Source organism: Ostrea edulis, chromosome 2, assembly GCF_947568905.1.
Source record: "Ostrea edulis chromosome 2, xbOstEdul1.1, whole genome shotgun sequence".
Classification (NCBI taxonomy): Eukaryota; Metazoa; Mollusca; class Bivalvia; order Ostreida; family Ostreidae; genus Ostrea; species Ostrea edulis.
Genome location: NC_079165.1, coordinates 62,410,105 through 62,435,820, shown reverse-complemented (window position 1 = coordinate 62,435,820; position 25,716 = coordinate 62,410,105). Strand labels below are relative to the sequence as shown.

Sequence of the window (25,716 nt, the reverse complement as noted above, 5' to 3'; positions counted from 1 at the left end):
ACCAAGTGGAACTATATTCGGCATCAAATCTCATAATAAATCTCGTAACATGCAACTGAGAAAACTTAAACTTGATCTGTAAAAATAAAGCAGTATATCACATACCAAATTTTCGCTTCCCATATTAAAGGGACTGGTTCACGATTTTCCCCAAAATTTTGTTTTTCATTTCTAATGATCAAAATCTATTATCTAATGTGTTTAAAAGATTTCACATAAAAATTAAGGTTAAACATCCTCACAGAAGCTCATTTTAGAGAGTTTATTATTTGTTTTGTAAACAAAGATTGTAATATGTTGTTGTTTACGAAATTTTCAAAAGAAATTTATATCGATCTAAGTTTATTATATCTTTTACATTTCAAGCATTCTTTGGGTAAAATGTGTCATCTAAAAGTTAAAATTTGTGACTATGTAAAATTAAGATGCTTTATATTACAAAATTAACATTTCACTGGTTTGTTTGTATACATGAAAAGACTCGAGTCTTTGTTTACATAACACAAATTTAAGGCTAAAATATTGCTTTTATTCTTGCGTTGAGAAGTTCAAAATTTTGGCTGTCAACATTAAATCAGTTATATATTTAATGCTCAACATCAAAAATGAAAAATATTTTTTTCAAAAATCGTGAACCAGTCCCTTTAATGCATGGTGAAAAGATTCCGGAAAAAACAAAATTCGGCACAATTTATCATACATCTCATAAAAATCACTCACCTGTGACGAACTTAAACTTTATCAGTAAACATAAATAGCTTCCTAAATCAAAGTATGATGAAACAAGGCGTATTTGTGACACACTGATGTCCCTATATGGCAAAAGTCCAAGGTCAAGAGGTTGAAACATTTGGTACATGTACCAAAATGAAAGGTCTTATCACAAAGAATACATATGGGAAATATGAAAGCCATATCACGATCCATTTGAAAGTTATGGCCGATGTTAAAGGTTTTGCGAGCAAACAACCAGACGGACAGACCAAAACCTATATGCTCCCAAATTTTCAAGTACGGAAAACTAAGTGGGACAGACGGACGGACAGACGAAACCTATCATCTCCTTCTGTTTCACCGGTAGAGGACTACTAACAAAAAGAAACAATTCATTCCAATACCATTTATTATTTACACCCTCCAGCGAAAATCAGAAATAAAGGATATAAAATTTTGATTAAATTTAATCGATATCATCGTGCATTGAGTATTGATGAACTCTCAGAGGGAACTGTTCCTAAATCCTCTGTTGACGATATAGAACCCATTCATTCAGTAATTGTAAGAATAATTTTAAATAATGAACAATTACAATGTACATATAGCTTACTAGCTGCAATAATGTAGCCCTATCCGACTTTTTTTATTCTGACTTTTTCGGGATAGGGCTACAATTCCATAGGATCTCCGTAATGGGGCAAAATGATTCTATGAATAATCGATTATAAGCTCCGTGTATTAGTCCCAAATGTTGTTTACACCAAAACGAGTACCAACTGTGTGCTTGGGCATGTGTAATAAAGGTGTTTTTCATTAAATAACATGTACAGCATGCAAAATTCTCCGTCTTCTCCGCCATGCTTGTTATCGCGAGATCTCGTAGGTGGATCTACTGAAAAACCTAAATATTTACAATCAGCGCGAAAATGTGGCTACTCCAGCAATTCCAACAAGGAAAGGAAATGATATAGTTGCAGAAAGAATTTACACTCTGTTGTTCGTTTTTTAACTTGATAATGAATCCGTATTCGTCCATTGACGTAAATACTACCCTATATGGCATCTGCAAAGAACTTGACAATCGGAAGTTGAAACTTCAGTACATCAAACATGGTGCACAAATATGAATCGAGAAATAATATATCGACATTGCTGAAAACAGTAGAACAGAGCTTCACAAATCGTAAGTTGCAGGTTGTAAATTTATCTATTGACTAAGAAACACAGAATGTCATAATTTTTATTTACGTAAAGAAGGTCAGCAAAAGTATAGAATGATCGAAAATGTTGCGAGAGTGAACCACTTACGGAGATCCTAAGAAGTTGTAGCCCCCCCCCCCCGCCCCAACAAAAAATCGGAGAGGGCTATATTATTGCAGCTAACAGCTTGCTAACTTATTAAATTCGTTTGCCGAGTTCTTCTCGCGAGTCTCTCCTCTGCTGTTTGCAAACTGCAGCAGGGCCGCAATGAATTTGGGCACATGATGGGTATACGACATACAGATACACACATGCATTCATTTATATATTGGATATTATTAGTCTCGATTTACGAGGAATTGATGAATAGTGGATCAGACTAAAGACATGGACCCACTAAAATTGTAATGTTTATAAACGGTAGTCACAAACATGTCAACGCCCGATACCAAAAGACTGGAGGTAACTATGGCCACCGTTTAGATATATATACTTTCAATACAGTTATTCTTTCATGAGTTATTCAGGTTTCAGTTAACTTGAGTAATAATCATGATAATGTACATTTTTCAGTTTATATGCAAAAGGGCATGGATCGTATGTAAATGTATAGCATGAGCTTATACTTTGTCCATTACAAAATGCAACTCCCGTCATACATGTATTAGCAAGTTGATTGACCAGCACTATCAACCAATATGTGCTAATTTAGTAAACATCATTGTCATCGAGTTTTTTTATTGTACAAAGAGCAACGCCCTCTACCTCCTGTTCATTAAAGTTAAAGGCGTCTACTTGACTGTACTTCTTTTGAACTTTAACACCGTCCTGTCCAAGTCTAAATAAAAAATAGAGAAAGAGATAAAAATAAATCATTGTTTTTATCTTTAAGTTATGATTGATTGTTGTGTATGTAAATGTAGCAAGCATGTTTTAAGCAGATTCATTATAGATTGCCTTTATTTTGTATTTTTCAAATTTGAAATTTTTGCAATAGACAGGTCTCTTTACTCACTTGAACTCCATGTTTCTGAATTTGAAGATGAGTGCGGCTACGATAGCTACGACGACTATGAGCGTACCAATGCTCAACCCAACTCCCGTGTACAATTCATCTAAACCGCAATGAAGTGAATAAAAGTGCAGAGATTGTAAGATCAATATTTCAAATTACAAAATTTCGAGGATTGTCAAAAAAGTAGTGCTTGCGTTCGAATATAAAAACACTATCATGAGATATTTGATAAAACTTGGTGTAATGAGGCCTTGGGTGATTATTGGTTATATCTTTCAGTATAAGCATAGTACTTTTATTGTTGAAATAGATATTGAAATAAATGGTAAGGATGAATCAAAGGAACATCGTATAATTAAAAAAATGATTTTATTATTTTGAAAGTAATTATTTGATATAATCGTTCATTTAGATGAGAAATACGTATACAACGTGCTCAATAGTTTACCAAATTTCAAGATGTTCGAGTTACCGTAGTGATTATTGGGTAATGCCAGATTAGAGCAGAGGTTATGCATTAGAACAGCTTGCAAATAACATGATTTAGTGACATCAAGAAACTTCTGCTTAAATTTTGTGTTTGTGAAAATAACCCAGTATTAAATATGATTCCCCAAGAATTTGCATATAATGGACTTGTTTTATGAAACATCATTACTGTGAAAGGTGAAGATAACTAACACTTATTAATCCCTTAACTCCTATAAGCAATACAAAATAAAGAGTTGGGCAAACACGGACCCCTGGATATACCAGAGGTGGGATAGGGTGCCTCGGAGGAGTAAGCATCCCCTGTCGACCGGTAACACCCGCCGGGAGCTCTATATCTTGATCAGGTAAACAGAATTATCCGTAGTCAGAATCAGTGTTCCAAGAACGGCGTAACTGTGACAGACAGTTGATTATAATATTCAATATTTATTTATACACTTTGTAATCATACAGCGAGAATCGATAATTGAATAACGATGGAATGCAACGAATTTATTTTAACATATATAAACATCTTTTTATAAAGAGAAAAGTGCACCTTTGCCTATAAAGTTTGTATTTTTTTCTACCGCAAGATACCCTGTACCCTGCATGAACACGGATATTTAGCTTTAGTTGATTTTAATTCCTCATTGAATAGCTTGAAATGTAATTTTTTTCCAATGATGTTGATGAAGATTTTGGCATCAGTAGGCTCCCAGCTATAACAATGCCATTTCTTCTATGCATAAAACCAATTTTGTCTATGAAAACCTCTGCTTATTAATTCAAATTTCCATTGCAACTAAAGGAATCCAATAACTCGCTTGTTTGTCAGGTTTTGGACAACCCTCGTACATTTACGATCTACTTTAGTTGAAGGTAGATAACTCTTGTTCTTTAAAAAATTAAATACATGTACCAGTATAATGTAGTTTTACCTACCGTGATTTTCCTGAAGAATCATCATTACTGCAAGAGTGAAATTATACAAAATTTCTATTTTGTTTATCACCCTGTGGTTCTTTTTATACATGTTAGATATAATTAAACATTGCATTTAATGTACCCATAACTTTCATTTCAAGACGTATACGAAATAAAGGCATCCTCACAAAACATGGATTATCATAGAGATAAAATTTACATGCTAAGTACAGAGACCCCATGTTTGTAACTTTCAGCGGGTTTTTCTCACTGATGTCAAACAGGGCAAGTTAAAGAGTACCGTGCAAGGTGAAGATAACGAACAGTGATCAATCTCATAACTCCTATAAGCAATACAAAATAGATAGTTGGGCAAACACGGACCCCTGGACACACCAGAGGTGGGATCAGGTGTCTAGGAGGAGTAAGCATCCCCTGTTGACCGGTCACAGTTATGTAAGTATATTCTTTAAAGGTACTTTCAATTTCCTCATACATGTATTATCATAATGATGAAATCATACACATTAATCCAACAATTCTCTGCTTTTACCTGAACAACTACGCGGTCCCCTGGAGGCTCGACCTGGAGTGGTTGTACCAGTAGGACAACTTTTACACACTGTCTGGGCCAGCTCATTCTGGTAAAACCCATATTCGCATTTGTTGCATTCTCCATTGGCAAAAAAATTACCCACACCACACGGGACTACAATCGGAGAAAATATAAGCATAATCATTAATCAACACATGAGTTGTTTTCGCAACCTGTGTAAGTTTGTATAGCGTGCTCACCACAGTTAACTCCTGAGCTGATGTATCCCGTGTCGCACCGAACCTCTCCTCTCACACCTGTCTGATTTACATCAATTTCATAGGTAGTTTCACTTACATTAACAGAGAGTTTGTGTATCAAGGATGAGTTTTTAAAACTTCTTACAGCGTCTATGAGGTCCTTTACACACAATTCGGAATCAACTGAAAGTAAATAATAGATGATTATGTAATATTAAGTTTCATCGCAAAATTCAAATGTTATCTCTATGAAACAACTTTAATTAAAATTCGTTATTGAAATTTCCTGACATACATTGTATGGTTGAGCACATAAATTTGACATTAAATCCTGCAGTTATTTGTTTTTCTTCCACGGATCTTTTCTTTCGTGTGGATTCCTTTCCGCAATTTAAGATATTGACGTCACTAACATTGCAAGTTCCTCTCTGTGCACAAGGAATTTCTTCCAAAAAGACATCAACCACCGCTTCTATTTCAGATTTTATATTTTCACGGTTTTCTTCGTCACAATGCAGGTTATCATACAACGCCATGAAACTAGCTGACAGTTCTTCGCTTTCTTTTGTCGCTAAAGAATAAAATGCTACTGTGACAATTATATTCATTTTTTAATTTTGTATTTTGATTCGAAATGATTCGAAACCTTTAAAATACATACCGATGATTTATGTGCTTGAAATGATTACCATTATATTATATCGATGTCTATACGACAGTGTATTCCACTACATGGATACTTTATCATTACTGCTACAAAACCATATCTTCGAAATACATACATTGTGATTGCCTTTAAGGGTTTTAAATCAAATGCTCTTTCCTCAATTTTGAATTTTAAAAACGACTGTCATCCATTCCAAACACGCAGTCTACAGAGTTAATATTACTCCATGTATTTCTCTAATAGACTCTGAACTTACGATTACATGTCGGGAGATTTCCATTTGGATTATCACTTGTCTTAAAGTCCCACAAAAAGAACGTGTTTGGTCCACACTCATAAAATGGTTTTACAGCTTCATCAAAGTCAAATCCTCTATTGCAGCTTATGCTGCAGTTAAATCCAGTGTCTGGACTCCCGGTGCAGTTTAAGGAACCGTTCGATGGTGCCTCCAGAATCGTACATACTGGAAAACAATGTCTTTCACTTTACAACATCATCTCATCGTAGACCCCAAAGAGCATTAAACAAGACACATTAAAGCAAATATAAGATTTACTCATGGATGAATATGTCTCAATCCAGCGAAATCTGATTGTACAATACCTGGACAATCTTCAACAAAACAGTCGGTAATTTCTGTGTCATTTCCGCTGCATATGTGTCCTCCATTATATGGCGCTGGGTTGTTGCAGTATCTCTTTCGTGTTTTCGTTCCATTTCCACAGGTCTCGGAACACGATGACCACTCGTCCCATTTCCCCCAGTTACCATTTACTACAACCAAAACTTCCTGCATCATTTTGAGTAGGAAACATACACTTCGAACCAAGATTATCGAGTTTAAATCAGTAACTCACAGAAAAGAAATTCACAGAATTTCCCTTTGTAGTTTGGAGGACAGACGCACATATACTCATTGACTTCGTCCACACACGTGCTATTATTCAGACATATGTTGGTCAGACATTCGTTTATATTCTCTTCACAATGCTGTCCTCTGTATCCAGGCTTACAGACACACGAGAAACCATCCAGTTCGTTAAAACACGTATTATCTCCACAAGGATGTTCATCACACTCGTTTGTATCTGTACATAAATAATGGAATACGAAAATTTACCAGAAAAACATATCATAAGAATATCGCCTTTATTTCTATTTCCTGATATATCTAAGCAATAATAGAATTTAAAATTAAGCATTTTACAAGTTCCTGACAATGAATTGGGAAATTTACATGATATGGACTTTTTCTCAACCGAGGATTGTTACAGAACGTGTGCGATGGAATTGAACTTTGTGATGGGACATCGTGGATGTTGACAAAACACAAAATCTTCAAAATCAAACCAAAACCTTCCTCTCCGAGTGCTCATTTAGTACGTCCAACTTAAAGTCAATATCCAAGTTGACCGAAATATCATATCTATCAACTTTAGCAAAGTTGTAGTTCCTTTCAATACCATCACACAATTGGAATAACATGAAGTCTTGTTCAGTTAATAGAAAGTTCATATAATGTTTACAAATCACCCACGTCCATTGTCGGGAGCTCACGATTACATATCATCGCTCTACAAGATTATGGTAAATTATGCGCGTTGTATTTATGTAGTGGGTAACAAGAAAAGATAACGATGTCACCTGATAAAAATTCGACATTTCATTGGAGGTAGGCCTGTTAAAAATCACGAAATCACCACGTGTCATTTGACAATTGTTTTGATTGGTCATGATACAAGTTATTGAATATTCATTTCGATGTATTTGAACAAAGGGCTATGCACTGTTACACCCCAAATCGACGATTTGGGACGGGCAACGATTTAGGGTGTAACACACACTCGTCACTATCCTTCATTCAAATTAATCGTGATACACCGAGATAAATATACAATGACTATTACTTATTTTTCTTCTTTCAACGAAACAAAACTTTCATTTTCCCTTTACTTTATTCAATTCCGAGTTCTTACTCTAACGTCTCGTACCTTCACGTAGGATAGGTATCATCTGCATCAAATCTAAGTAAATTCCGAGTCTTTAATCTAAAGTCTCGTACCGTCACATAGACTAGTTTAAACGTCTCGTACCGTCCCTAAGGCTAGGTTTTAACTTCTACTACTGTCACATAGAATATGTATCTGTATCAAGAACGTTTCGTACCGTCACATATAGGTTAGTTATCTGTATCAATAACGTCTCGTACCGTCACATAGGCTAGGTATATGTATCAATAATGTCTCGTACCGTCACATAGGTTAGGTATCTGTATCAATAACGTTTCGTACTGTCACACAGGTCAGTTATCTGTATCAACAAGAGGTACTGTGAGCAATGCTCACTAAGAATACCCCCCCCCCCCCGCTTACCCCAATCTCCCAAAGGTGTTGGTAATAGGTAAAACTTCAGTATTATGATCCAAAAGGTATCTAGGAACACAGCATCTCCATGCGATGAAAAAAGCCATTAAAGAATTTAAATGGAAACCATATTGCTACTTCGATGTCCAGTGCGCGTGACCTTTGACCTTTTCACCCCAAAATCGATAGGGAACATCTTCATCCCATGGGTAGTCCATATGTATGATATGGTGACGGTAGGTGGAAAGGATAATACTTTAGAGCCCGGAAACCATTGCGTCTACAGACGGACGGACGGACAGACGGACGGACGGACGGACAACCCGATTCCAGTATACCCCCCCCCCACAACTTGTTGCGGGGGGTATAATAACGTCTCGTACCGTCACATAGGTTAGTTATCTGTATCAACAACGTCTCGTACCGTTACATAGGTTATCTGTATCAATAACGTTTCGTACCGTCACATAGGTTAGTTATCTGTATCAATAATGTCTCGTACCGTTACATAGGTTAGTTATCTGTATCAATAACGTCTCGTACCGTCACATAGGTTAGTTATCTGTATCAATAACGTCTCGTACCGTCACATAGGTTAGTTATCTGTATCAATAACGTCTCGTACCGTCACATAGGTTAGTTATCTGTATCAATAACGTCTCGTACCGTCACATAGGTTAGTTATCTGTATCAATAACGTCTCGTACCGTTACATAGATTAGTTATCTGTATCAATAACGTCTCGTACCGTCACATAGGTTAGTTATCTGTATCAATAACGTCTCGTACCGTCACATAGGTTAGTTATCTGTATCAATAACGTCTCGTACCGTTACATAGAATATGTATCTGTATCAATAACGTCTCGTACCGTCACATAGGTTAGTTATCTGTATCAATAACGTCTCGTACCGTTACATAGGTTAGTTATCTGTATCAATAACGTCTCTTACCGTCACATAGGCTAGGTATCTGTATCAAACTTCTCTCAAGGCGAGCCATTTCCCAATCCTTCCATGGCAAAATATCACCAGTCTCGTTTATAATGCAGCGATGTGATCGGTTATGTATTTCTCCTTCGGTGTAGTTTGAGGACCAAATGTTCAGTTGAGATACAATAAGTGGACCTGTAATATATATATGTATATATATATATATATATATATATATATATATATATATATATATATTGGGTTGAGACTCTTTTGAAAGATTTGTATCTCATATTTCTGTATATCAATTGCAAAGGCTAAATGATTACCTGTTATTTTTAACTTAGAAGTGCTCTCATTAATTCTGGAAAATTCCTCCAAATTTATTGAGTACAAAACGAATGCCCAATCTTTATGGTCGATCGTGACAGAAAAGTTGTTTCCACTACTTCATGCAAAAAATAACAATTTTCAATACTTAGGTAATTTGCATACGTACATTATATGTACACAAGTAGTTTATATAGAATCAGAAATGGGGGTGTGATCTAAAATATGCGTTATGGTTGCAAAAGCGATTAAACCTTTTCATTAAATAACATATCGGCGTTAAAATTTGCAAAGGCGATGATGCACAATTTTCTCTTACTCTGGCATATATTTGTGCTTCACCCAAATTGTTTTGAACCAACTTTCACTTTCATGAAACTGCAGTGATGGAGATGTCGTGTTGGAACCGACTGGAAATCGTAGCCAGGCACTGAGAATGATTCCGGTTTTCTCCTGAGTGAAGTCGATGTCCATAATGGCCTTGGATACATTAGAGCTCAAGAATATATCGAAGTCTGGAAATACAGAGATGTATAAACTTTTGTATAGTAAAATTCAACCAAAATAACTTATGCCAAGTATTAATTCTTCTAATAATCAAGAGGAATTCGCAAATGAACTTCCATCGATACTCGTGCAATGTGTTTACTCCAGTAAAGATTAAAGCATTACGTGTACAATCGCTTGCGTTACTGCTGCCCTGCATCAAAGTTGTTTGTGATGAAGGACATGCAACACACACTGAACTTCCATAATCTTCCGCATGGGATCCCTGGGGACACGGGGAGCAGGGGGTCACCCCTGTCTGAGACCAGTATCCCGGTAGACACGACTCTGAAGGGAAATAAATGTAGGTGTAGATCCTACTCAACGGAACATATTTTTAAAAAAGTAAATACACAATGATTTTATATACCTAAACATTCCTCAACATATTTGGCTCCGATCTGCTCAGTGGTCGTCTCATCAGGACATTGAAGACACTCAGGCTGTCCCTCTAACGGTTGGTAGTGGCCTTTGGGGCACTGTAGACAGGTTTGGAGTGATGTACTATAATGTGTCCCAGCTGGACATTCCACTATGTGGAGAAAAAACAACAACTGACGATAAAATCTACAATGGTCTACATTCGATTTCGCGGTGCTCAATTTTCGTTGATATAAGGATCCCATGAATTTTAAACGACAACGAAATAAATATTCATAAAAAGAATTTAACGTACATAAACCATATCCAGGAAATTATAACATTCCAAAAAATATATGTTGAATAATGACAATCTTTCATGAAGATTGACCCTCACGATTTGTAATGATTCGACAATACATGTTAATGATGAATATTACATTTACGATTATCATTATCAAAAAATTAATAATAGGAAGTGAGCCATATGGACAATGTAACGTGCTACATCGCCCTAGTAGAATGCCTACTAGTATTTCAAATCCCATCTTAGAAAGTCATTCGACCAAGGTTCCTGAAATTTCTACCTTTTAAACAATGGAATCATTAACTTCGTGACAGAAAGACACAAACATAATTACCATATCTTTCTACGATGTTTGTTTGTTCTTTTATGTCTCATTTGACAATTTTCCCCTCATATAGAGACGTCACCCGATTTAGGTGAAATATCGCAAACATTTTGAGCTATGCAAGGTCGTAGCTTTGAGGGATACTTATCGTACCAACACCTTCTGTGTAAAGGAACCTCTGTTTTTAAGGCCATATCAGAGAGACTTGTGACTTTCACTTATAATACCGCACGCTTGGCGAAGGAAGAATCACTACCTATGATAAACGTCTTAGGTTTGTCTCGGCGCTGGAATTGAGAATTGAACCCAGGTCTCTCAGTTGCGATGCGAACGCCCTAACTACCACTAGGCTACCACGACCGAAAATGTAGACGAGGTTCAAGAATTCGAGCAAAAATATAAAACGATTCCCAGATAGTATCAGAATACGTATTTTGTTGAGACTGTCTGGTAAAGTCCATGTATTCCCCTTCAATAGTGATTATAAATAAAACGAATTCACATAATCGTTAGAATTGTAAGTAATTCATTATTACATCCTCTTAACGATTAAAAGCGAGTCATGCTTTTAACACCATCGCAGACATTACGTAATTCCACATGTCTACTTACAGCAATCAAAACATTTGAAAAAACATCAATTATGCTCTTACCGCACGAGGAAGTAGTGTACGATGGGAAAGTGTTATTGGAGCACTTAAAGGCTACTCTTTCAGCAGTCAAATCAGTGGCTTTCAAAGTTATGTTATCGCCAAGAGTTATCTCGAAACTTCCGTTTGAACTTTCGTTTGACAAAGCACTCATCATACTACTCTGAATGTCCATGAAGCTCTGATCTGTTTGGAACTCCTCTGAATCTATGACAATGTCCATTGTGATTTTCATTTCTGCTGATCTTTTTCTGTTTGTAGCACCACATATTATCTGTCGACAAGAAAACAATAAGAGATATGGTATAAAAGTAATGGGATTTATAAAACAAAGAAATGTAAATCATTGATTTAACATTGCTTTTCTTGGTAATCCCCTCGCAACGAAGTTTGAAGGGATGAATTTTAAGCTAATCAAAAACTTAGTGATTCCCATTTCTTTGGAATGAATGCCTTGTTATTTCTTTGCAACAGTGATGGTGCGGATAAGTGAGTGCTTGAGGAGTAAGAGAGAGATAATAAATGAATATGTAATGTAGAGCTAAATTGCATTGGGTTTGATGTCCCATTTAGAGATACATGTATATCCAGTTCCACGTGTTCTTTACATTACATCGGGTTGATTGAAAATTTTCCAAGTATCCATGTTGCAAGGGGATGCACCATTTTGCCACGAAAATAACAACATTAAACAAAAGTTTTTTCATGTTTCTTTTTAATTTAATATTATATACATGTATAATGTAATATTCGACGCCAAAACAAATCAAAGAATACCTGGATATTTTCTACTCTGCATTGACTTTTGTATTGCGCACAAGAGTCATTGAATTTTGACTTGGATAAGGTATCAATAATGCTCTGCTGTACAACTGGATCCGTGCAATTGCCATCGTAGTAAAATGAGGCGTACATTTTAAATGATGCTTCCGTTACTTTGAACGTCTCTGTAAATACCAAATATGTTAACCGATCCTTTGATAAATATTTGACTTAATTTAATTCACTGCAAGTTCTACTGAATCTGTCCCTTTTCATTTTCTGATCTACTAAATCGTTCACGGACAAATATAGAATATTTCAATTGAAATGTAATTATTTGTGTACGTTGTTTGTTTTAGTTTAAGAAGTTTCCTTTAAACACATGTCTCTAGTTTTAAGGAAGTCCTTGAATGTCATGCAAGTTATTACTAAGCATTGAATAAGAGCTACATACACACTGTTTTGATTTCCTTATTGCTCTTTGTAAAAAAAAAAAATTCTAAAGAAGAGATCATTTTCTATCTTTAATTTGCAATGTCTGCAAGCTTACTTGAACAATCTGGAATTGGAAGAACATCCTCTGGTTCCCACTGTCCATTTTCCCCGCAAACTAACATGTCATAAAACCGATAACCAGGTTGGAAATCATAACCATTCTGACACTGAACCTGACAAAATCTTCCATCTAACCACGTGTCACAGACTACAGCGCCATTCTTGGGTGGAGGGGGCAGGTCGACACAACGTCTGTGGACTTAAATAAAATGATAATTTCTGATAAGGATGTCCCAAGAATCTTCCACGCTTAGTATTTTACGATAATGTAACAATACAGAAGTCTGTTTTCTTATCAACATTTACCCATGCTAACATCCGCGAAAACATATGTATGTAACCCAAAGTCCTCAATTGATATAAAAAGGGATTAAAATTTGTTTAGATATGCGTCGGGGAAAAAAATCTTCAAATGTAGATTGCGCGTTGTGAAATAAATAATCAAAACAATCAAGTACGAGGGCTGTTCGATATATAATGTGTATTGTACCACAGCGCGATAACGCTTTGTACGATTTCGTGGATTATGATACTCTTGAATAGCGCGATTCAATACCTTTTCAACGGTTTCAGATCCACATAGTTTTAAACTTATAGTCATTTCAATAGAGCCAGTCGTTGACCACTGTTGTAAATATGGTTGGGAAACGGGTTGAGAATATTGAAGAAATTAGAGCTGATATAAAAGTTTGCACAAAACTAGGTCATTCGGTAATGCAGATTTTTACTGAATTGGGGGAAGTTTATGGGTCTGATAAGGTATCTTATGAGACAGTTCGTAGGTGGAGAAAGAGATTTCTGACTGGCACAGAGTCCTCTAAAGATGCAACAATATCTGGCCGACCTGTGACTGTAATAGGCAAGGCAAATGTCTCAAAAGTCAAGGAAATAATTGAAAGTGATGGCAGATACATGATTCGTGATATTGCCAAAGCTGTTGGCATATCAACATCGCGGGTGCATTTCATTTTGAAGCGTATTTTGAAAGTACGAAATATTTCTGCCAGAGGGATACCGCATATATTGACAGATGACCAAAAACGTGCACGAGTACAAACCGCTAACCAATTGCTTAAAATGTTTTCCAAATTCAATCAAAGACAGTTTGCAAACATTGTTACTGGTGACGAAACATGGGTTCACTATTTCGAACCAGTAAGAAAAAATGGAAACAAAATATGGCTAAATAAACGCGGTAGAAGGCCTGTAGTTGCCAAAAGAACTATAAGCACAAAGAAGGTTCTTTATTGCATATTCTTCTCATGTGATGGTATAGCCGTACAAATTCCGGTGTCGAAGGGCAAAGTGTTACAGTTCGGTATTACCGAGATGTTATACTAAGAAAGCTCAAAAAATATTATCATAAACGACGCCCTGTGTCAGGATTTAGGCATGTTCGTCTACTTCTTGATAATGTTCCATCACATACATCTGAGCTTGTGAAGTAATTTGTGAAGTCGGAGAAGGTTACAGTCTTGCCACACCCACCATCCTCTACAGTTTTAGTCGCATGCGACTTTTTCCTTTTTCCAAAACTTAAAAAGTTCTTATTTGGTCGTCTTTACAAGTCCCGACAAGCCCTTGTCTCAGCCACCAGTCAGTGTCTCAGAGGTCTACCTAAATTAGCGTACCGTGACCATTTCAGAAATGGATCCAGAGGTTGAAATTATGTATTTCAAACAGCGGAGAATACTTTGAAGGGATGGTATGTTCATTTCACTATTGAGTCGATTTCTTTTGAGATATCGTACAATACACATTACATATCGAACAGTCCTCGCATATATTATTTGAAAATTAAACTGAACAGCAGTTGATGTTTAAAAATTAAATAGAAAAATACACGTACAAGACTATCTTTCTGATGACAGAACTACAAAAATAAGAATTAACGAAAATATATCCTACAGAATATTGAAAAAGTAAGTTCACAACAGGAATTTGATTTTTTTTCCTAGACAAATGCCTTTATTACCTTTGCAATAAAGTTGTCCATCAAAGTTCCATCGGGCATACATATCTTCTTCGATTTTGATACATTTTGAGGTGTTTGTACCAATTAGTTCAGATCCATTTCTGCATGAGAACTGGCATTCTCCACCATATTGATATCCCCACGGACACGTGACAGACATGTAGTAATTGTTGTACAAACGAGGACAGCTTAACACTAAAATCAAGGAGGATGTTTATACAGGTACATAGAATAGAATCCATTTCTTTTGGGTTGTTTTTTTTTATAAGAAAAATTCAATTTCTCTTTTAATTAATGCCTATTTTATTTCATATTATGGCAACATTTTTGTTCTTACATATAGAACGCCAAGTTATCATACATTCAAATAACAGAAGATCTCGAGAAATATTTACAGCTTGTTATGCCCCCCTTCAGAGAAGAGGGGCATATTGGTTTGCACCTGTCGGTCGGTCGGTCGGTAGACCACATGTTGTCCGCTCAATATCTTGAGAACTATTCACTTGATGATATTGATATTTTATATGTGGGTTGGTTATGAGTAGAAGACGACCCCAATTGTTTTTCAGGTCAAAAGGTCAATGCTGATAGCTAAGTTTATTTTTGAGTTTTAGTCTGTCTGCAATAAAATAGTTACACACATTTTCAACGTTCACCGTTGGATTAGTGATATCTTGTAATTCTATGATCAATAAGAATATGTTCCGATTTAGCAGTAAATCAGAAATGAAATACAAGATTTCACTTAGGTCAAAAAAATTGAGTTTTTTATTACATCTTGAAAAAAAAAAAAGATAGGGTCGAGGGTAGGTATAACTGTTTTTTTTTTTTAATTTTCATTTTTTATTCAGTCTTTGCCTTGTATCACTGGGGAAGAAACCTTTACACGATACATACATTTCTGGGTACTGACATGCAGCATTAAGTGTTCAATATTCGGTAAAATACTAAAATAAACCAAAAGTGACATTTTGAAAACTGATTTTACCCTATTAAATACATGATTGCATGTATATCTGTGTTGATCTACTTGCAGAAAGCATGCAAGACACCATTTTGAAAATTTCCGATAAATTGATTATTGAGCCCGAACTTATTAGGTTTTTTTTTATTTGAGAAACGAAGTGTTCGTAAATCAAGGACTGGAATTTATCCGGAAAATTAGGATCGGGATAGAAAAAATTAGGGTCGATCGGGTAACCGGAAACACTGATTTTAAAAAAAAAAATGTTGGCCTTAGTACGTAAAAGATCGAAACTAGCTACCAAAGCTTCACACACGATATTTGATTTCTTTCGTTTGAGGAACGAATTAGATAGAAATCAATTTCTATTCCGGATATTTCAAGTTTTCCATTCGAATACATGTATAAGTATGTTTAGTCATGCGGTTCATTAGAACCGATTTTAATCGAGTAACGATAGGCAGTTTAGGAAAACACATAGATCTGATAACTCGCGTACGTTTTTTACTCTACATGTTATATCATTTAGTACGTTGTATTGTTACAACATTCGAGATTATTTGAGTTTATATCAAATAGTCCGTATTAATTTTGATACACCCTGTAGGTCGGGTCTACGTGATTTTAGCGGCTAGATGGTACAAGTTAATTTGTATGCACTACGTCACACTCGGTACTCCCTGTGATCGAACCCATTCATTACACTTTTTCCAACCGAAGCAGCAACGTGGTTCTTGTATTAGAGGCGGAAACCAAGCACGTGGCCGAAGTTTTTCTCTCCCTTTTTTGGATTTATTCCCTACACATAACTTTTTAACAATTTTTTCCTGCATTAGGAATGCCACCTAAAAAACGAGCAGCGACCCAGAGATCCCCGGCCAGGGGGGTCGGGATAAAACGTAATCGTCGGACAACAGCTCAACTCCGGGAACGAAGTCCAAATCACACGGCCACACCTTGGACGGATCGACTAAGCCCTGCAGAGGGGCAGCCACAGCCCCCTGAGGAGGTCCCTCGATTCCCAATCGATAATGCATGTACACCGGATAACCCGGGTGAGTCTTGCAAGTTTTTGTTGAACCAAGCGGCATATTTACCCTTGGCTTTACCTTGTCAAATTACATCTGCATGCGATGATATCGGCAGTCATGTCTCGCTTAAACTCAAGCAAAAAATATGGGAGGGGGGATTTATTGATCTGTCTGTCCTACTCAAATCTGCTACGGAATTGGAGCAATTTGAGTCCCACGGGGATTTACAACTTGTCAATGGCAAGCTATGCGTAGTCAAGCGCCAACTTAACTCCTTTTTGAGCATAGAAAAGTGGACATCAGCCTTCATAATTTACATGAGCATTGTACTTCAACATAGTCAAACGACCCAAGAAATGCTTAAGTACATGCGAGATATAAGGCTTGCAGCTAATCGTTCACAAAATTGGCAAAAGTATGACGACCAATTCCGACTCCGTAAGGCCTCCAACCCTGCTATGTCTTGGGGCAAAATTCACAGCGAATTCTGGTTGATGTACATAAACAACCAATCAAATTTCTCTCATCCCTAGAAGGTGTCAAGCGGTTTATAGGTGTCTCAATATATCGAGATTTCCTATATCTAACCAATTATTTGTTAAAGTCTTTCGTGCTTTAACATCAGTATGTCGCTCGCCTTTTTTTTTTTTTTTTTTATTTTTTTTTTTTTTTTAATCATGTCTGAATTTTTTCAGCAGCCTTTTCATTGGCATTTTTACGGTTTGCGCAGTCAGTTTTGTCATCATCGATTCCACAAGTTTCTCAAAACCAGCTAGGTCAAGCGTTGGTATTTTCACATAGGTCCAAGACCAAGCAAACCGGCAAACCCCTAGTCTGTCAAATTATCTGCCCAACACTACTAATTAAGGCATATTTATAGCCCCCCTCCCATTACTTATATATTGCTCTTTTCATGCGGATGGCACTCCTACGACACGTTTTCAGTACCTAGAAGATATTGGCATGATGCCCATAGTTGCATGATAAAAATTCATGGCTAACCAGGTTAGAGGTTTGTACATTGGACACAACCATGTCACCAAGGCTACTGAGATTGAGTTGTTCTGAACAGATGGCACTCGTCTGTATGTCGGTCCTGGGAAATCAATTATTTCTCAACAATATCAAGCGGCCTTGGAAATTTTTTTCCTTTCTTTTTCTTCAAATGTCAAGGTTTTTCTTACCCACCGCACAAGTAATTTATCATTTCGTGCTTGTTGCTGTTTGCCAATTGTGCGTTTACTGTAATTTTTGTGCAACTACAGTTTCAAGTACTGTGGTTGGTCAAATGACTTATTCTTATCCATGTAATTCTTTATTGTATTTTGAGTTTCACTCAGTTTTTAATCCTACAAGTTTTTTGTGGGGGACATTGTTCCAATGTCTGTGGCCGAACTGGGGAGTCGGTAATGGTATGTGATGACTGTTTCTGCTCCAAAACCTGGTTGTTTCCCCCACCTGCTTCTAAAGCAGGGGGCAATTTACAGTACTAAAAGTCGTACAAGTTAAAACAAGTAAACTAATAGTGGGGCCACCACCGGGGACGGTTGGGCCCACATCCACCTCACTTCAGTGAGGGGATGCTACAGTCTGATGCATGTTTGGGGCTTATGTCCAACATGATAATGTACATACCAGGTAGCACTGCAGGAGACAGGGTGTGAAGGGCGGGTCTCGCTTACCTCCTTAGAACGCTGGCGTCCGTTCAGGTCTGGGCACTGAATGTTTTACTCGGGCCCCCCAGTGTACCCCTTACAAGTTCAGTTAAACTGGCTCACTGGGCGACTCCCCAGTTACCCCACAAAATTTTCACATGCGGCCGATATTGTCCATTTCAGTATATCCCGGATGTGTCATTGCTGTTATATGAATAAATTGGTAAACGTTGCTTGTGTCTGTTATTCACTGTAATGAGTCATGGACTGTTATTGCAGCCAGTTTTTTGGTTTTATCTATCAGGCGGATTCTTTAATTAATAAAGCTGCTGTGTGTCGTTGCTAGTCCATTTAGTGTGTTGTGTTGTTTTAATACTGATCTTCTATCAGAAATGAATGGGTTTTAAAGGAGAAATCTGTTTCGCCACCACATTTCCTTGATGTATCAAGTTAGTGTCGTTACGTATCATTTGATATCTAGACACAGCTAACGCACAACAAAATTACCAACAAATCGATAGCTATAAAATACATGTAGTATCACAGTCATGTTAGATCCCCTTACCAACCTTTCATTGATAGTGTTACGGTACATGGTCTGGCTGTGTTCTTAGCCTGATCAATTGCAGAGTAGGTTACTCGATGTGTTCCAGCCTCGATCCTGTCCCCAGGGAAAATGTTACTACTTCTTTTTAATACGGTGCTGTTGTCATTATCAAACACAGTTGGCTCTTTCCAATCTATAATTCCAGAAGTAGAATTTTCATCGGCAGTACCATACGCAAAGGGTACGCAATGGCTTATCTCTGGCTGGAATTTATCTGGATAAAAATATGGTGTTGTATTAGATACCTTATATCTAATAGGAAAGTATATGAGTAATGAAAGTATTCAACATGAGTGATCCGTCTAAATGAACGATAAAACGGCAAGCGCTGCGTAGTAGATGAAGGAGGGGGGGGGTATGCACAAATCAAAAAAGAATGTAATCAATACGTACATGTATGTAAAATATAATATCAATTTGGTTGATAAACTGGAAACAACTAAAGACCGAAATATGGTCTAAATGTTTTATAAAAAGATGAAAGAAACTATATATATATATATATATATATATATATATATATATATATATATATATATATATACACTAAGAAAGTACAACCTATGCATTTTGGAAATGATCCCTGCCATTTGCCATCACTTCGGCAAAGTTTCACTCTGCTCTCTCCTTGTGGAATGTCAAATCCAGGGAGACATAAAAGCGAGCACTCGCTTCCGAACTTAAAATAGTCGGTGCAGGTATAGTTTAGAGTTTTGGTTTTTGGAGGAAGTGCCGGACAGCGAACGGCTAAAACAACCATTATTCACGATTTAAGAAATGTACATTATCATAAAAATGTATTTATCTTATAAAAAGAGCATTTTAATGAAAACTTTGAAGATTGAAATTAATGATATAATTTTGACCCCCCAAAAAATGCTATTTTCTCTCTGATAAACATAGCGAAATATACTTAGGTGTTAGACAATTCATTATACATGTATAAGGTATAAATTGACGTTCGTAAAATACAAATGTAAATACTAATTAATTATCAAATGAACAGATGGAACATCCAGTGAAATCCAATAACAAAGATACTACCGATACAAGTGGGAATGATACCGCTCCATTTTCCAGTGGCCTGACATTCTATCTGTGATACGCCAATGCGAGAAAAACCAGACCTACAGTCAATGCGGCACACGGTTCCGTATCTTTCGTCACCATGGTTGCATGTTACTTTAGCGTCAGGGCTCAATCTTAGACTTGGGCAATGAATGACTTTAAAAGAACAATTTGAACTGGATTTAGGTGAATAGGGAAGGTAGCGAGTTTATATATCAATGTAAATCGCTTCACGTTAAGCTACATGTATGTATTTTGAGTGATTAATAAACATGTGTGTGTGTTTTATGTGCGTTGTGAGTGTTTTATGTGTGTAGTGTGTGTGTGTGTGATGGATACAGTGGTACGTTTGTATTTGATGCATTACATTTGAATTGCGGTTAATACACAAAAGTGCAGAGATCGTCACCCATTTCTAGTACCTGTAACGAAAATATTAAAGGAACAACTCGCCGTGTTTCCATCAGAATCCCTGGCAAAGTATCCAATGACAGAATGTTTTTCAAAGGTATCCCCCGACTTCTTACTCCCCGAAGTTTTCATGATTAATCTATGAAAATAAAACCCCAGTGTTAATAGGATTCCTACACAAAAGACTTACTATAAAACAATTATCTAAATTACGATAAAGACAAGACGAGAATTAACAAAATGTTAATTTTGTCACATTACATGTATATACATGTACTTTTAGCATTTTGAATATGACATTAATTTGCAATTTTAAAATAATATTCACATTTCCACTGAATTGTTTTTTGTTTGTTTGTTGATTGGTTGTTTTTTTTTTTGTTGGTTTGATTGTTTTTGTTTTTGTTTGCTTTGATATCTCTACAAATTGCAAAAATAGCGCTGCATTTGTAGGCAATACGCGTACAAGTACAGGTTCATTTAGTAAATATAGAACATTTATTTTAACCCTGTGAATTCCGACAAAAAAGAAACTAGAATGTAAATAGAAGAAATAAACTTCATTTTTGAAAATACATACGCGCTTCATGAAGCATGCCGGCGTACAGCGTCACAGTTCATACCCTTCTGTATTTTCAAAAGTAAAATCTATTCCTCATGAAAAGTGTTTGAAAAAAGGAAACACTGATAAATGTTGAAAATAAAAATAAAAATGATCTAAATTCCAACATCAATATGGAGACATGATACTTAATACATGTGTATTATGTTTTCGTAGTGACTTTGATTACTAAATTCGTTTTTTACTTGACGGGTCCATCCTCGTAATCTATAGCAGACGGTTCATTCCAGTAAACAGCCTTGGTTAACATCCCCCTGTCTGCCGTGACAAATATATTTCCGGGACAGTTTTTGATTTCAGGATGCCTGCCACCTTAATTAAAGAATAGATAACCAAAAAGAAAAAAGAAAAAAAAAAGCCAGAACGTGGATAGTCATAAAGCATAATAATAACAGTTTGCGTAACACATGCTTTTATGATCGAGGTTATTACATATTGGAGGTTTTAAAAAAAAGAAGAAGAAAGATCGTAAACAAGCGAGTCATTCTAGGGTTAATAATTACTTGTACTTTGATAAAATTATATAGATTTCTTTAATCAACATGACTGGTTCTAGTAGACAAACTTATCTCTATATGGAGCTGACGTTCTATTATTGATTATGAAAAGTTTGATCGAAATAAGTTTTATCGAAATTCCCATTACATTTCATCGCAAGAGATTAACGTTTGAACCTGCTGACAGGAGCGCTCTTAATGAGGGCACTCAAATCAAAATAGTTAGTTTTGCATGGTTGAAAATATGAGTCAATATGACGTGTGCATGTTCGTATTCAAGCGAAGTCTCTATTGGACATAATAAGTATGGAAGTCATACATATACTGTATCCCGATAAAAGAAAACCCCGAGGCCCATTGGCCACATCATTCACCTGTGTCACTTTGGCCCTGACATTGTTCAGCTGTTGTGATTTTTAAAAGATGTTTTTAATCAATCTTTATTCCCCAAAATATTTGACCCCATATTGCAGCCCCAACCTAGTTCCAAAAGGATTACAACATCAGAGATACCTCAACACCAATATGACTAACATGATCTAGCTCTTTTGAATAAGAACAAGGTCACAAGGTCATAGACCATATTATTATTATACCCCCGCAACAAGTTGTGGGGGGGGGGGTATACTGGAATCGGGTTGTCCGTCTGTCTGTCCGTCCATCCGTCTGTAGACGCAATGGTTTCCGGACTCTAAAGCATTATCCTTTCCACCTACCATCACCATATCATATATATGGACTACCCATGGGATGAAGATGTTCCCTATCGATTTTGGGGTCAAAAGGTCAAAGGTCAAGCGCACTGGACATCGAAGTAGCAATATGGTTTCCGGGCTCTAAAGCGTTATCCTTTCCACCTACAGTCACCATATCATACATATGGACTACCCATGGGATGAAGATGTTCCCTATCGATTTTGGGGTCAAAAGGTCAAAGGTCACGCGCACTGGACATCGAAGTAGCAATATGGTTCGGTTTGTCATGCCATTTGTTTTTTACACTCAGAAAAGAGGTAGTTTATACCTATTACCAACACCCTTTGGGAGATTGGGGTAAGCGAGGGGTATTCTTAGTGAGCATTGCTCACAGTACCTCTTGTTATTATAATTTACAGTATTTATATAGCGCATTATATAATAAAAAAATTACTCTAAGCGCTTTATATTAAAACAACAATAAACTACAATTAAAAATTGAACATATCTAAATCGTGATTAAACTACAAAAAATTATATTATAGTACGAAGACATTGCCATAAGAAATCTATACACAGAATATAAAAGCTCTATTTTTAATAGTTCAGGAGATATCAGATAGGTAAGATTCTTATCAAATGTAGGTTAAATTCCAGGTCAAGGTCACAAGATCAAACACCGAAGTATATCAATGTCTTGCCATAAATAATCTATATAATAAATATAAAAGCTCAACCTTTAATAGTTCAGAAGATATTGACTAGGTCAGATTTAAAAAGTAAGTCCAACTCTAAGGTCAAGGTCATGCTTCACAAAATAATAAGGTATTGCCATAAAACCTATATACAAAATATGAAAGCTCTACCTTAAATAGTTCAGGAGATATGAAATAGGTCAGGATTTGTTTTAAAATGTAGGTCAAACTCCAAGGTCAATAGATCTAACACAATCGTGAACAAGGTCTTGCCATAAAGAATCTATATACAAAATATGACAGCCCCACCTAAAATAGTTCCGAATATATTTAATAGGTTATGTTTTCTTAATTGTAGGTCAAAGTCCGAGTTCAAGGTCATGATGTCAAAGATCAGAATAAGTCTTGTCATAAGTAAGATATACTAAACAAGATATGAAAGATGTACCTTAAATAGTTCAAGACATATTGTATATATCAGAATTTTATCAAAAGTAGGCCAAACTTCTTGGTCAAGGTCACAAGATTACACACCATTGTATCACATGAGAGGTATTTCCGTAAAATGTTTATATAAAATATGAAAGTCCTAGCTTAAATAGTTCAAGAGATATTTTTAATGAATATTCCTATATATCAGCATATAACACTTTCATCTATTGTGGCCCTGTCCTACCCCCGAGGACCATGAATTGCATACACATAGATCTACTGATTTTAAATAACCCATCATAATTTTACATTTTGGTGATCATCTCTCCTTTGAAGGGACCTTCATTTGAATAAACTTGCATCCCCTTCACCCATAGATGATGTGTACCGAGTGTGATTGAAATTTGCCCAGTGGTTCTGGAAAAGAAGATGAAATTGTGAAAAGTTGACAGACGGACGACGGACAACAGGTGATCAGAATAGTTCACTAGAGCTTTCATCTCAGGTGAGCTAAAAACAAACAACTACCGTATCTCTATATGGATCTGATGTTCTATTATTGACATAAACATGTTTATTGAAATTCACATTTTATTTCCTCGCAAGAGAATAACGACTGAACCTGCCGACAGGAGCGCTCTTAATAAGGGCATTCAAATCAAAATCAAAATAATTTGCTTTGCATGGTTGAAAAGATGAGTCTAAAAAGAAAAGCATATTTGTAACTTTTCGCGGAATCATTCCAAAAAAATAGTTCATACATTTTTTGGTTTAGAATTAATCACCTGTCGTGGCCACTCTTTGTTATATGTAACTCTAATTGCTTACTGGATAGATATTCTATAAAAATTGAGGACAAACGTGTTTTCATAAAATCCTAAAATCGGTCTCTGTAATTTGTTGTAAGTTCCTAATGCACGCGATTCAGGCACCAGTAATCTATCAAATGCACGGGTTCTCGATATTTGACTACGTTATTCAATGTACATGTATAACGACCATATTTCATATCTAGTAAATGAATGGTGGGACTTTTGTAATCATAGTACCATTTGGAATTGATTATCAAATAAAAATAATCCGCCATAGGAATTTTCAAAATTTTGATTACTGCTTGATTTATATCACCTACAATTTTACATTGAAGTCTATGGGAAGAGCATGTTTTATTAAAATATTTTAAAAAGAAATTTTATTTTCATACAAACCCTTTGGTAAAAAGTAACATACACTTTCTCTTTATGATAATACGAAATAAAACTAATCACTTAACGCACATATTTTTTTAATTTTTTTTAGAAAATTAGATTTTACGAAGGGCAGATGATTCTTTAAAACAGTCTCAAGTACTAAAAGGTCAGCTTCTAATCATTAAATACAATTCATGTGAATTTGATCCACTTCACTTCACATTATCATTTAGCAATAACATTTCTTTGATTTAAATCATTCAAAATTGTTCATTATCCTTTCGTTATAACTTGAATACCTTAACGCAATTGAAAACAGGTCACAAAATGCAGTTACAAGATATTTCAATGTAGCAAAGCTTTGGAACAGATGGTTCAACAAATTATAGTCATAGAGCAGGTAGACCACGCGTGACATCAGCAACACATGATCGCTCTATCCCGTGAGATCCGGGTTAGAATAGGTCCTCAGTACCCCTTGCTTGTCGTAAGAGGTGACTAAATGGGGTGGTCCTCCAGATGAGACCGAAAAAATCCGAGGTCCCGTGTCACAGCAGTGTGACACGATTAAGATCCCTCCCTGCTCAATGGTCATAAGTGCCGAGCATAGGCCTAAATTTTGCAGCCCTTCGCCGGTAATGGTGACGTCTCCATATGAGTGAAATATTCTCGAGAGGGACGTTAAACAATATACAATCAATTAATCGCTTTATCCGATTGTGTCATCTTCATCAACAATTTACAACAGCGTCATCTACAGCATCTGCCATTCCTGGCATTCTTAGAATATCAGATCAGACTGTTCGTAATCGACTACGGGATGCTGGGATTATAGCGAGCAGACCTGTTCGTAATAATGTTTTGCATGACTCCACAGCATCGCTGAAATCGACTTCAATGGTCTCAGACTCATTAAGTATAGCTGCGGCAACGGAAGCTTCCGGACAGTTT

General features: G+C 36.2%; 1 protein-coding gene across 6 annotated transcripts in view; it reads right to left on the bottom strand.

Moving 5' to 3' along the window:
- Positions 1 to 25,716, bottom strand: part of LOC125667216 (sushi, von Willebrand factor type A, EGF and pentraxin domain-containing protein 1-like) — a 33,212-nt gene that overhangs the window by 4,543 nt on the left and 2,953 nt on the right. For 2 of the 6 annotated variants that reach the window (XM_056154731.1, XM_056154733.1), the window contains 23 exons: positions 21,441 to 21,567; positions 20,645 to 20,772; positions 20,199 to 20,378; positions 19,716 to 19,901; positions 19,117 to 19,368; positions 14,898 to 15,092; positions 12,918 to 13,121; positions 12,383 to 12,552; positions 11,609 to 11,879; positions 10,334 to 10,495; positions 10,090 to 10,251; positions 9,737 to 9,932; positions 9,417 to 9,535; positions 9,109 to 9,282; positions 6,650 to 6,880; positions 6,396 to 6,566; positions 6,049 to 6,255; positions 5,421 to 5,696; positions 5,126 to 5,308; positions 4,884 to 5,039; positions 4,349 to 4,375; positions 2,933 to 3,032; positions 1 to 2,755 (listed from right to left, as the gene is read on the bottom strand). The exon at positions 1 to 2,755 is cut by the window's left edge and continues 4,543 nt beyond it. In XM_056154731.1, the coding sequence (XP_056010706.1) occupies positions 2,626 to 2,755; positions 2,933 to 3,032; positions 4,349 to 4,375; positions 4,884 to 5,039; positions 5,126 to 5,308; positions 5,421 to 5,696; positions 6,049 to 6,255; positions 6,396 to 6,566; positions 6,650 to 6,880; positions 9,109 to 9,282; positions 9,417 to 9,535; positions 9,737 to 9,932; positions 10,090 to 10,251; positions 10,334 to 10,495; positions 11,609 to 11,879; positions 12,383 to 12,552; positions 12,918 to 13,121; positions 14,898 to 15,092; positions 19,117 to 19,368; positions 19,716 to 19,901; positions 20,199 to 20,378; positions 20,645 to 20,772; positions 21,441 to 21,567 (4,007 nt within the window). In that variant the 3' untranslated portion in view covers positions 1 to 2,625. Of the gene's footprint in view, positions 2,756 to 2,932; positions 3,033 to 4,348; positions 4,376 to 4,883; positions 5,040 to 5,125; positions 5,309 to 5,420; positions 5,697 to 6,048; positions 6,256 to 6,395; positions 6,567 to 6,649; positions 6,881 to 9,108; positions 9,283 to 9,416; positions 9,536 to 9,736; positions 9,933 to 10,089; positions 10,252 to 10,333; positions 10,496 to 11,608; positions 11,880 to 12,382; positions 12,553 to 12,917; positions 13,122 to 14,897; positions 15,093 to 19,116; positions 19,369 to 19,715; positions 19,902 to 20,198; positions 20,379 to 20,644; positions 20,773 to 21,440; positions 21,568 to 23,884; positions 23,993 to 25,716 lie in introns of those variants that run through there. The other 4 variants (XM_056154735.1, XM_056154736.1, XM_056154732.1 and 1 more) reach the window with 3 other exon arrangements.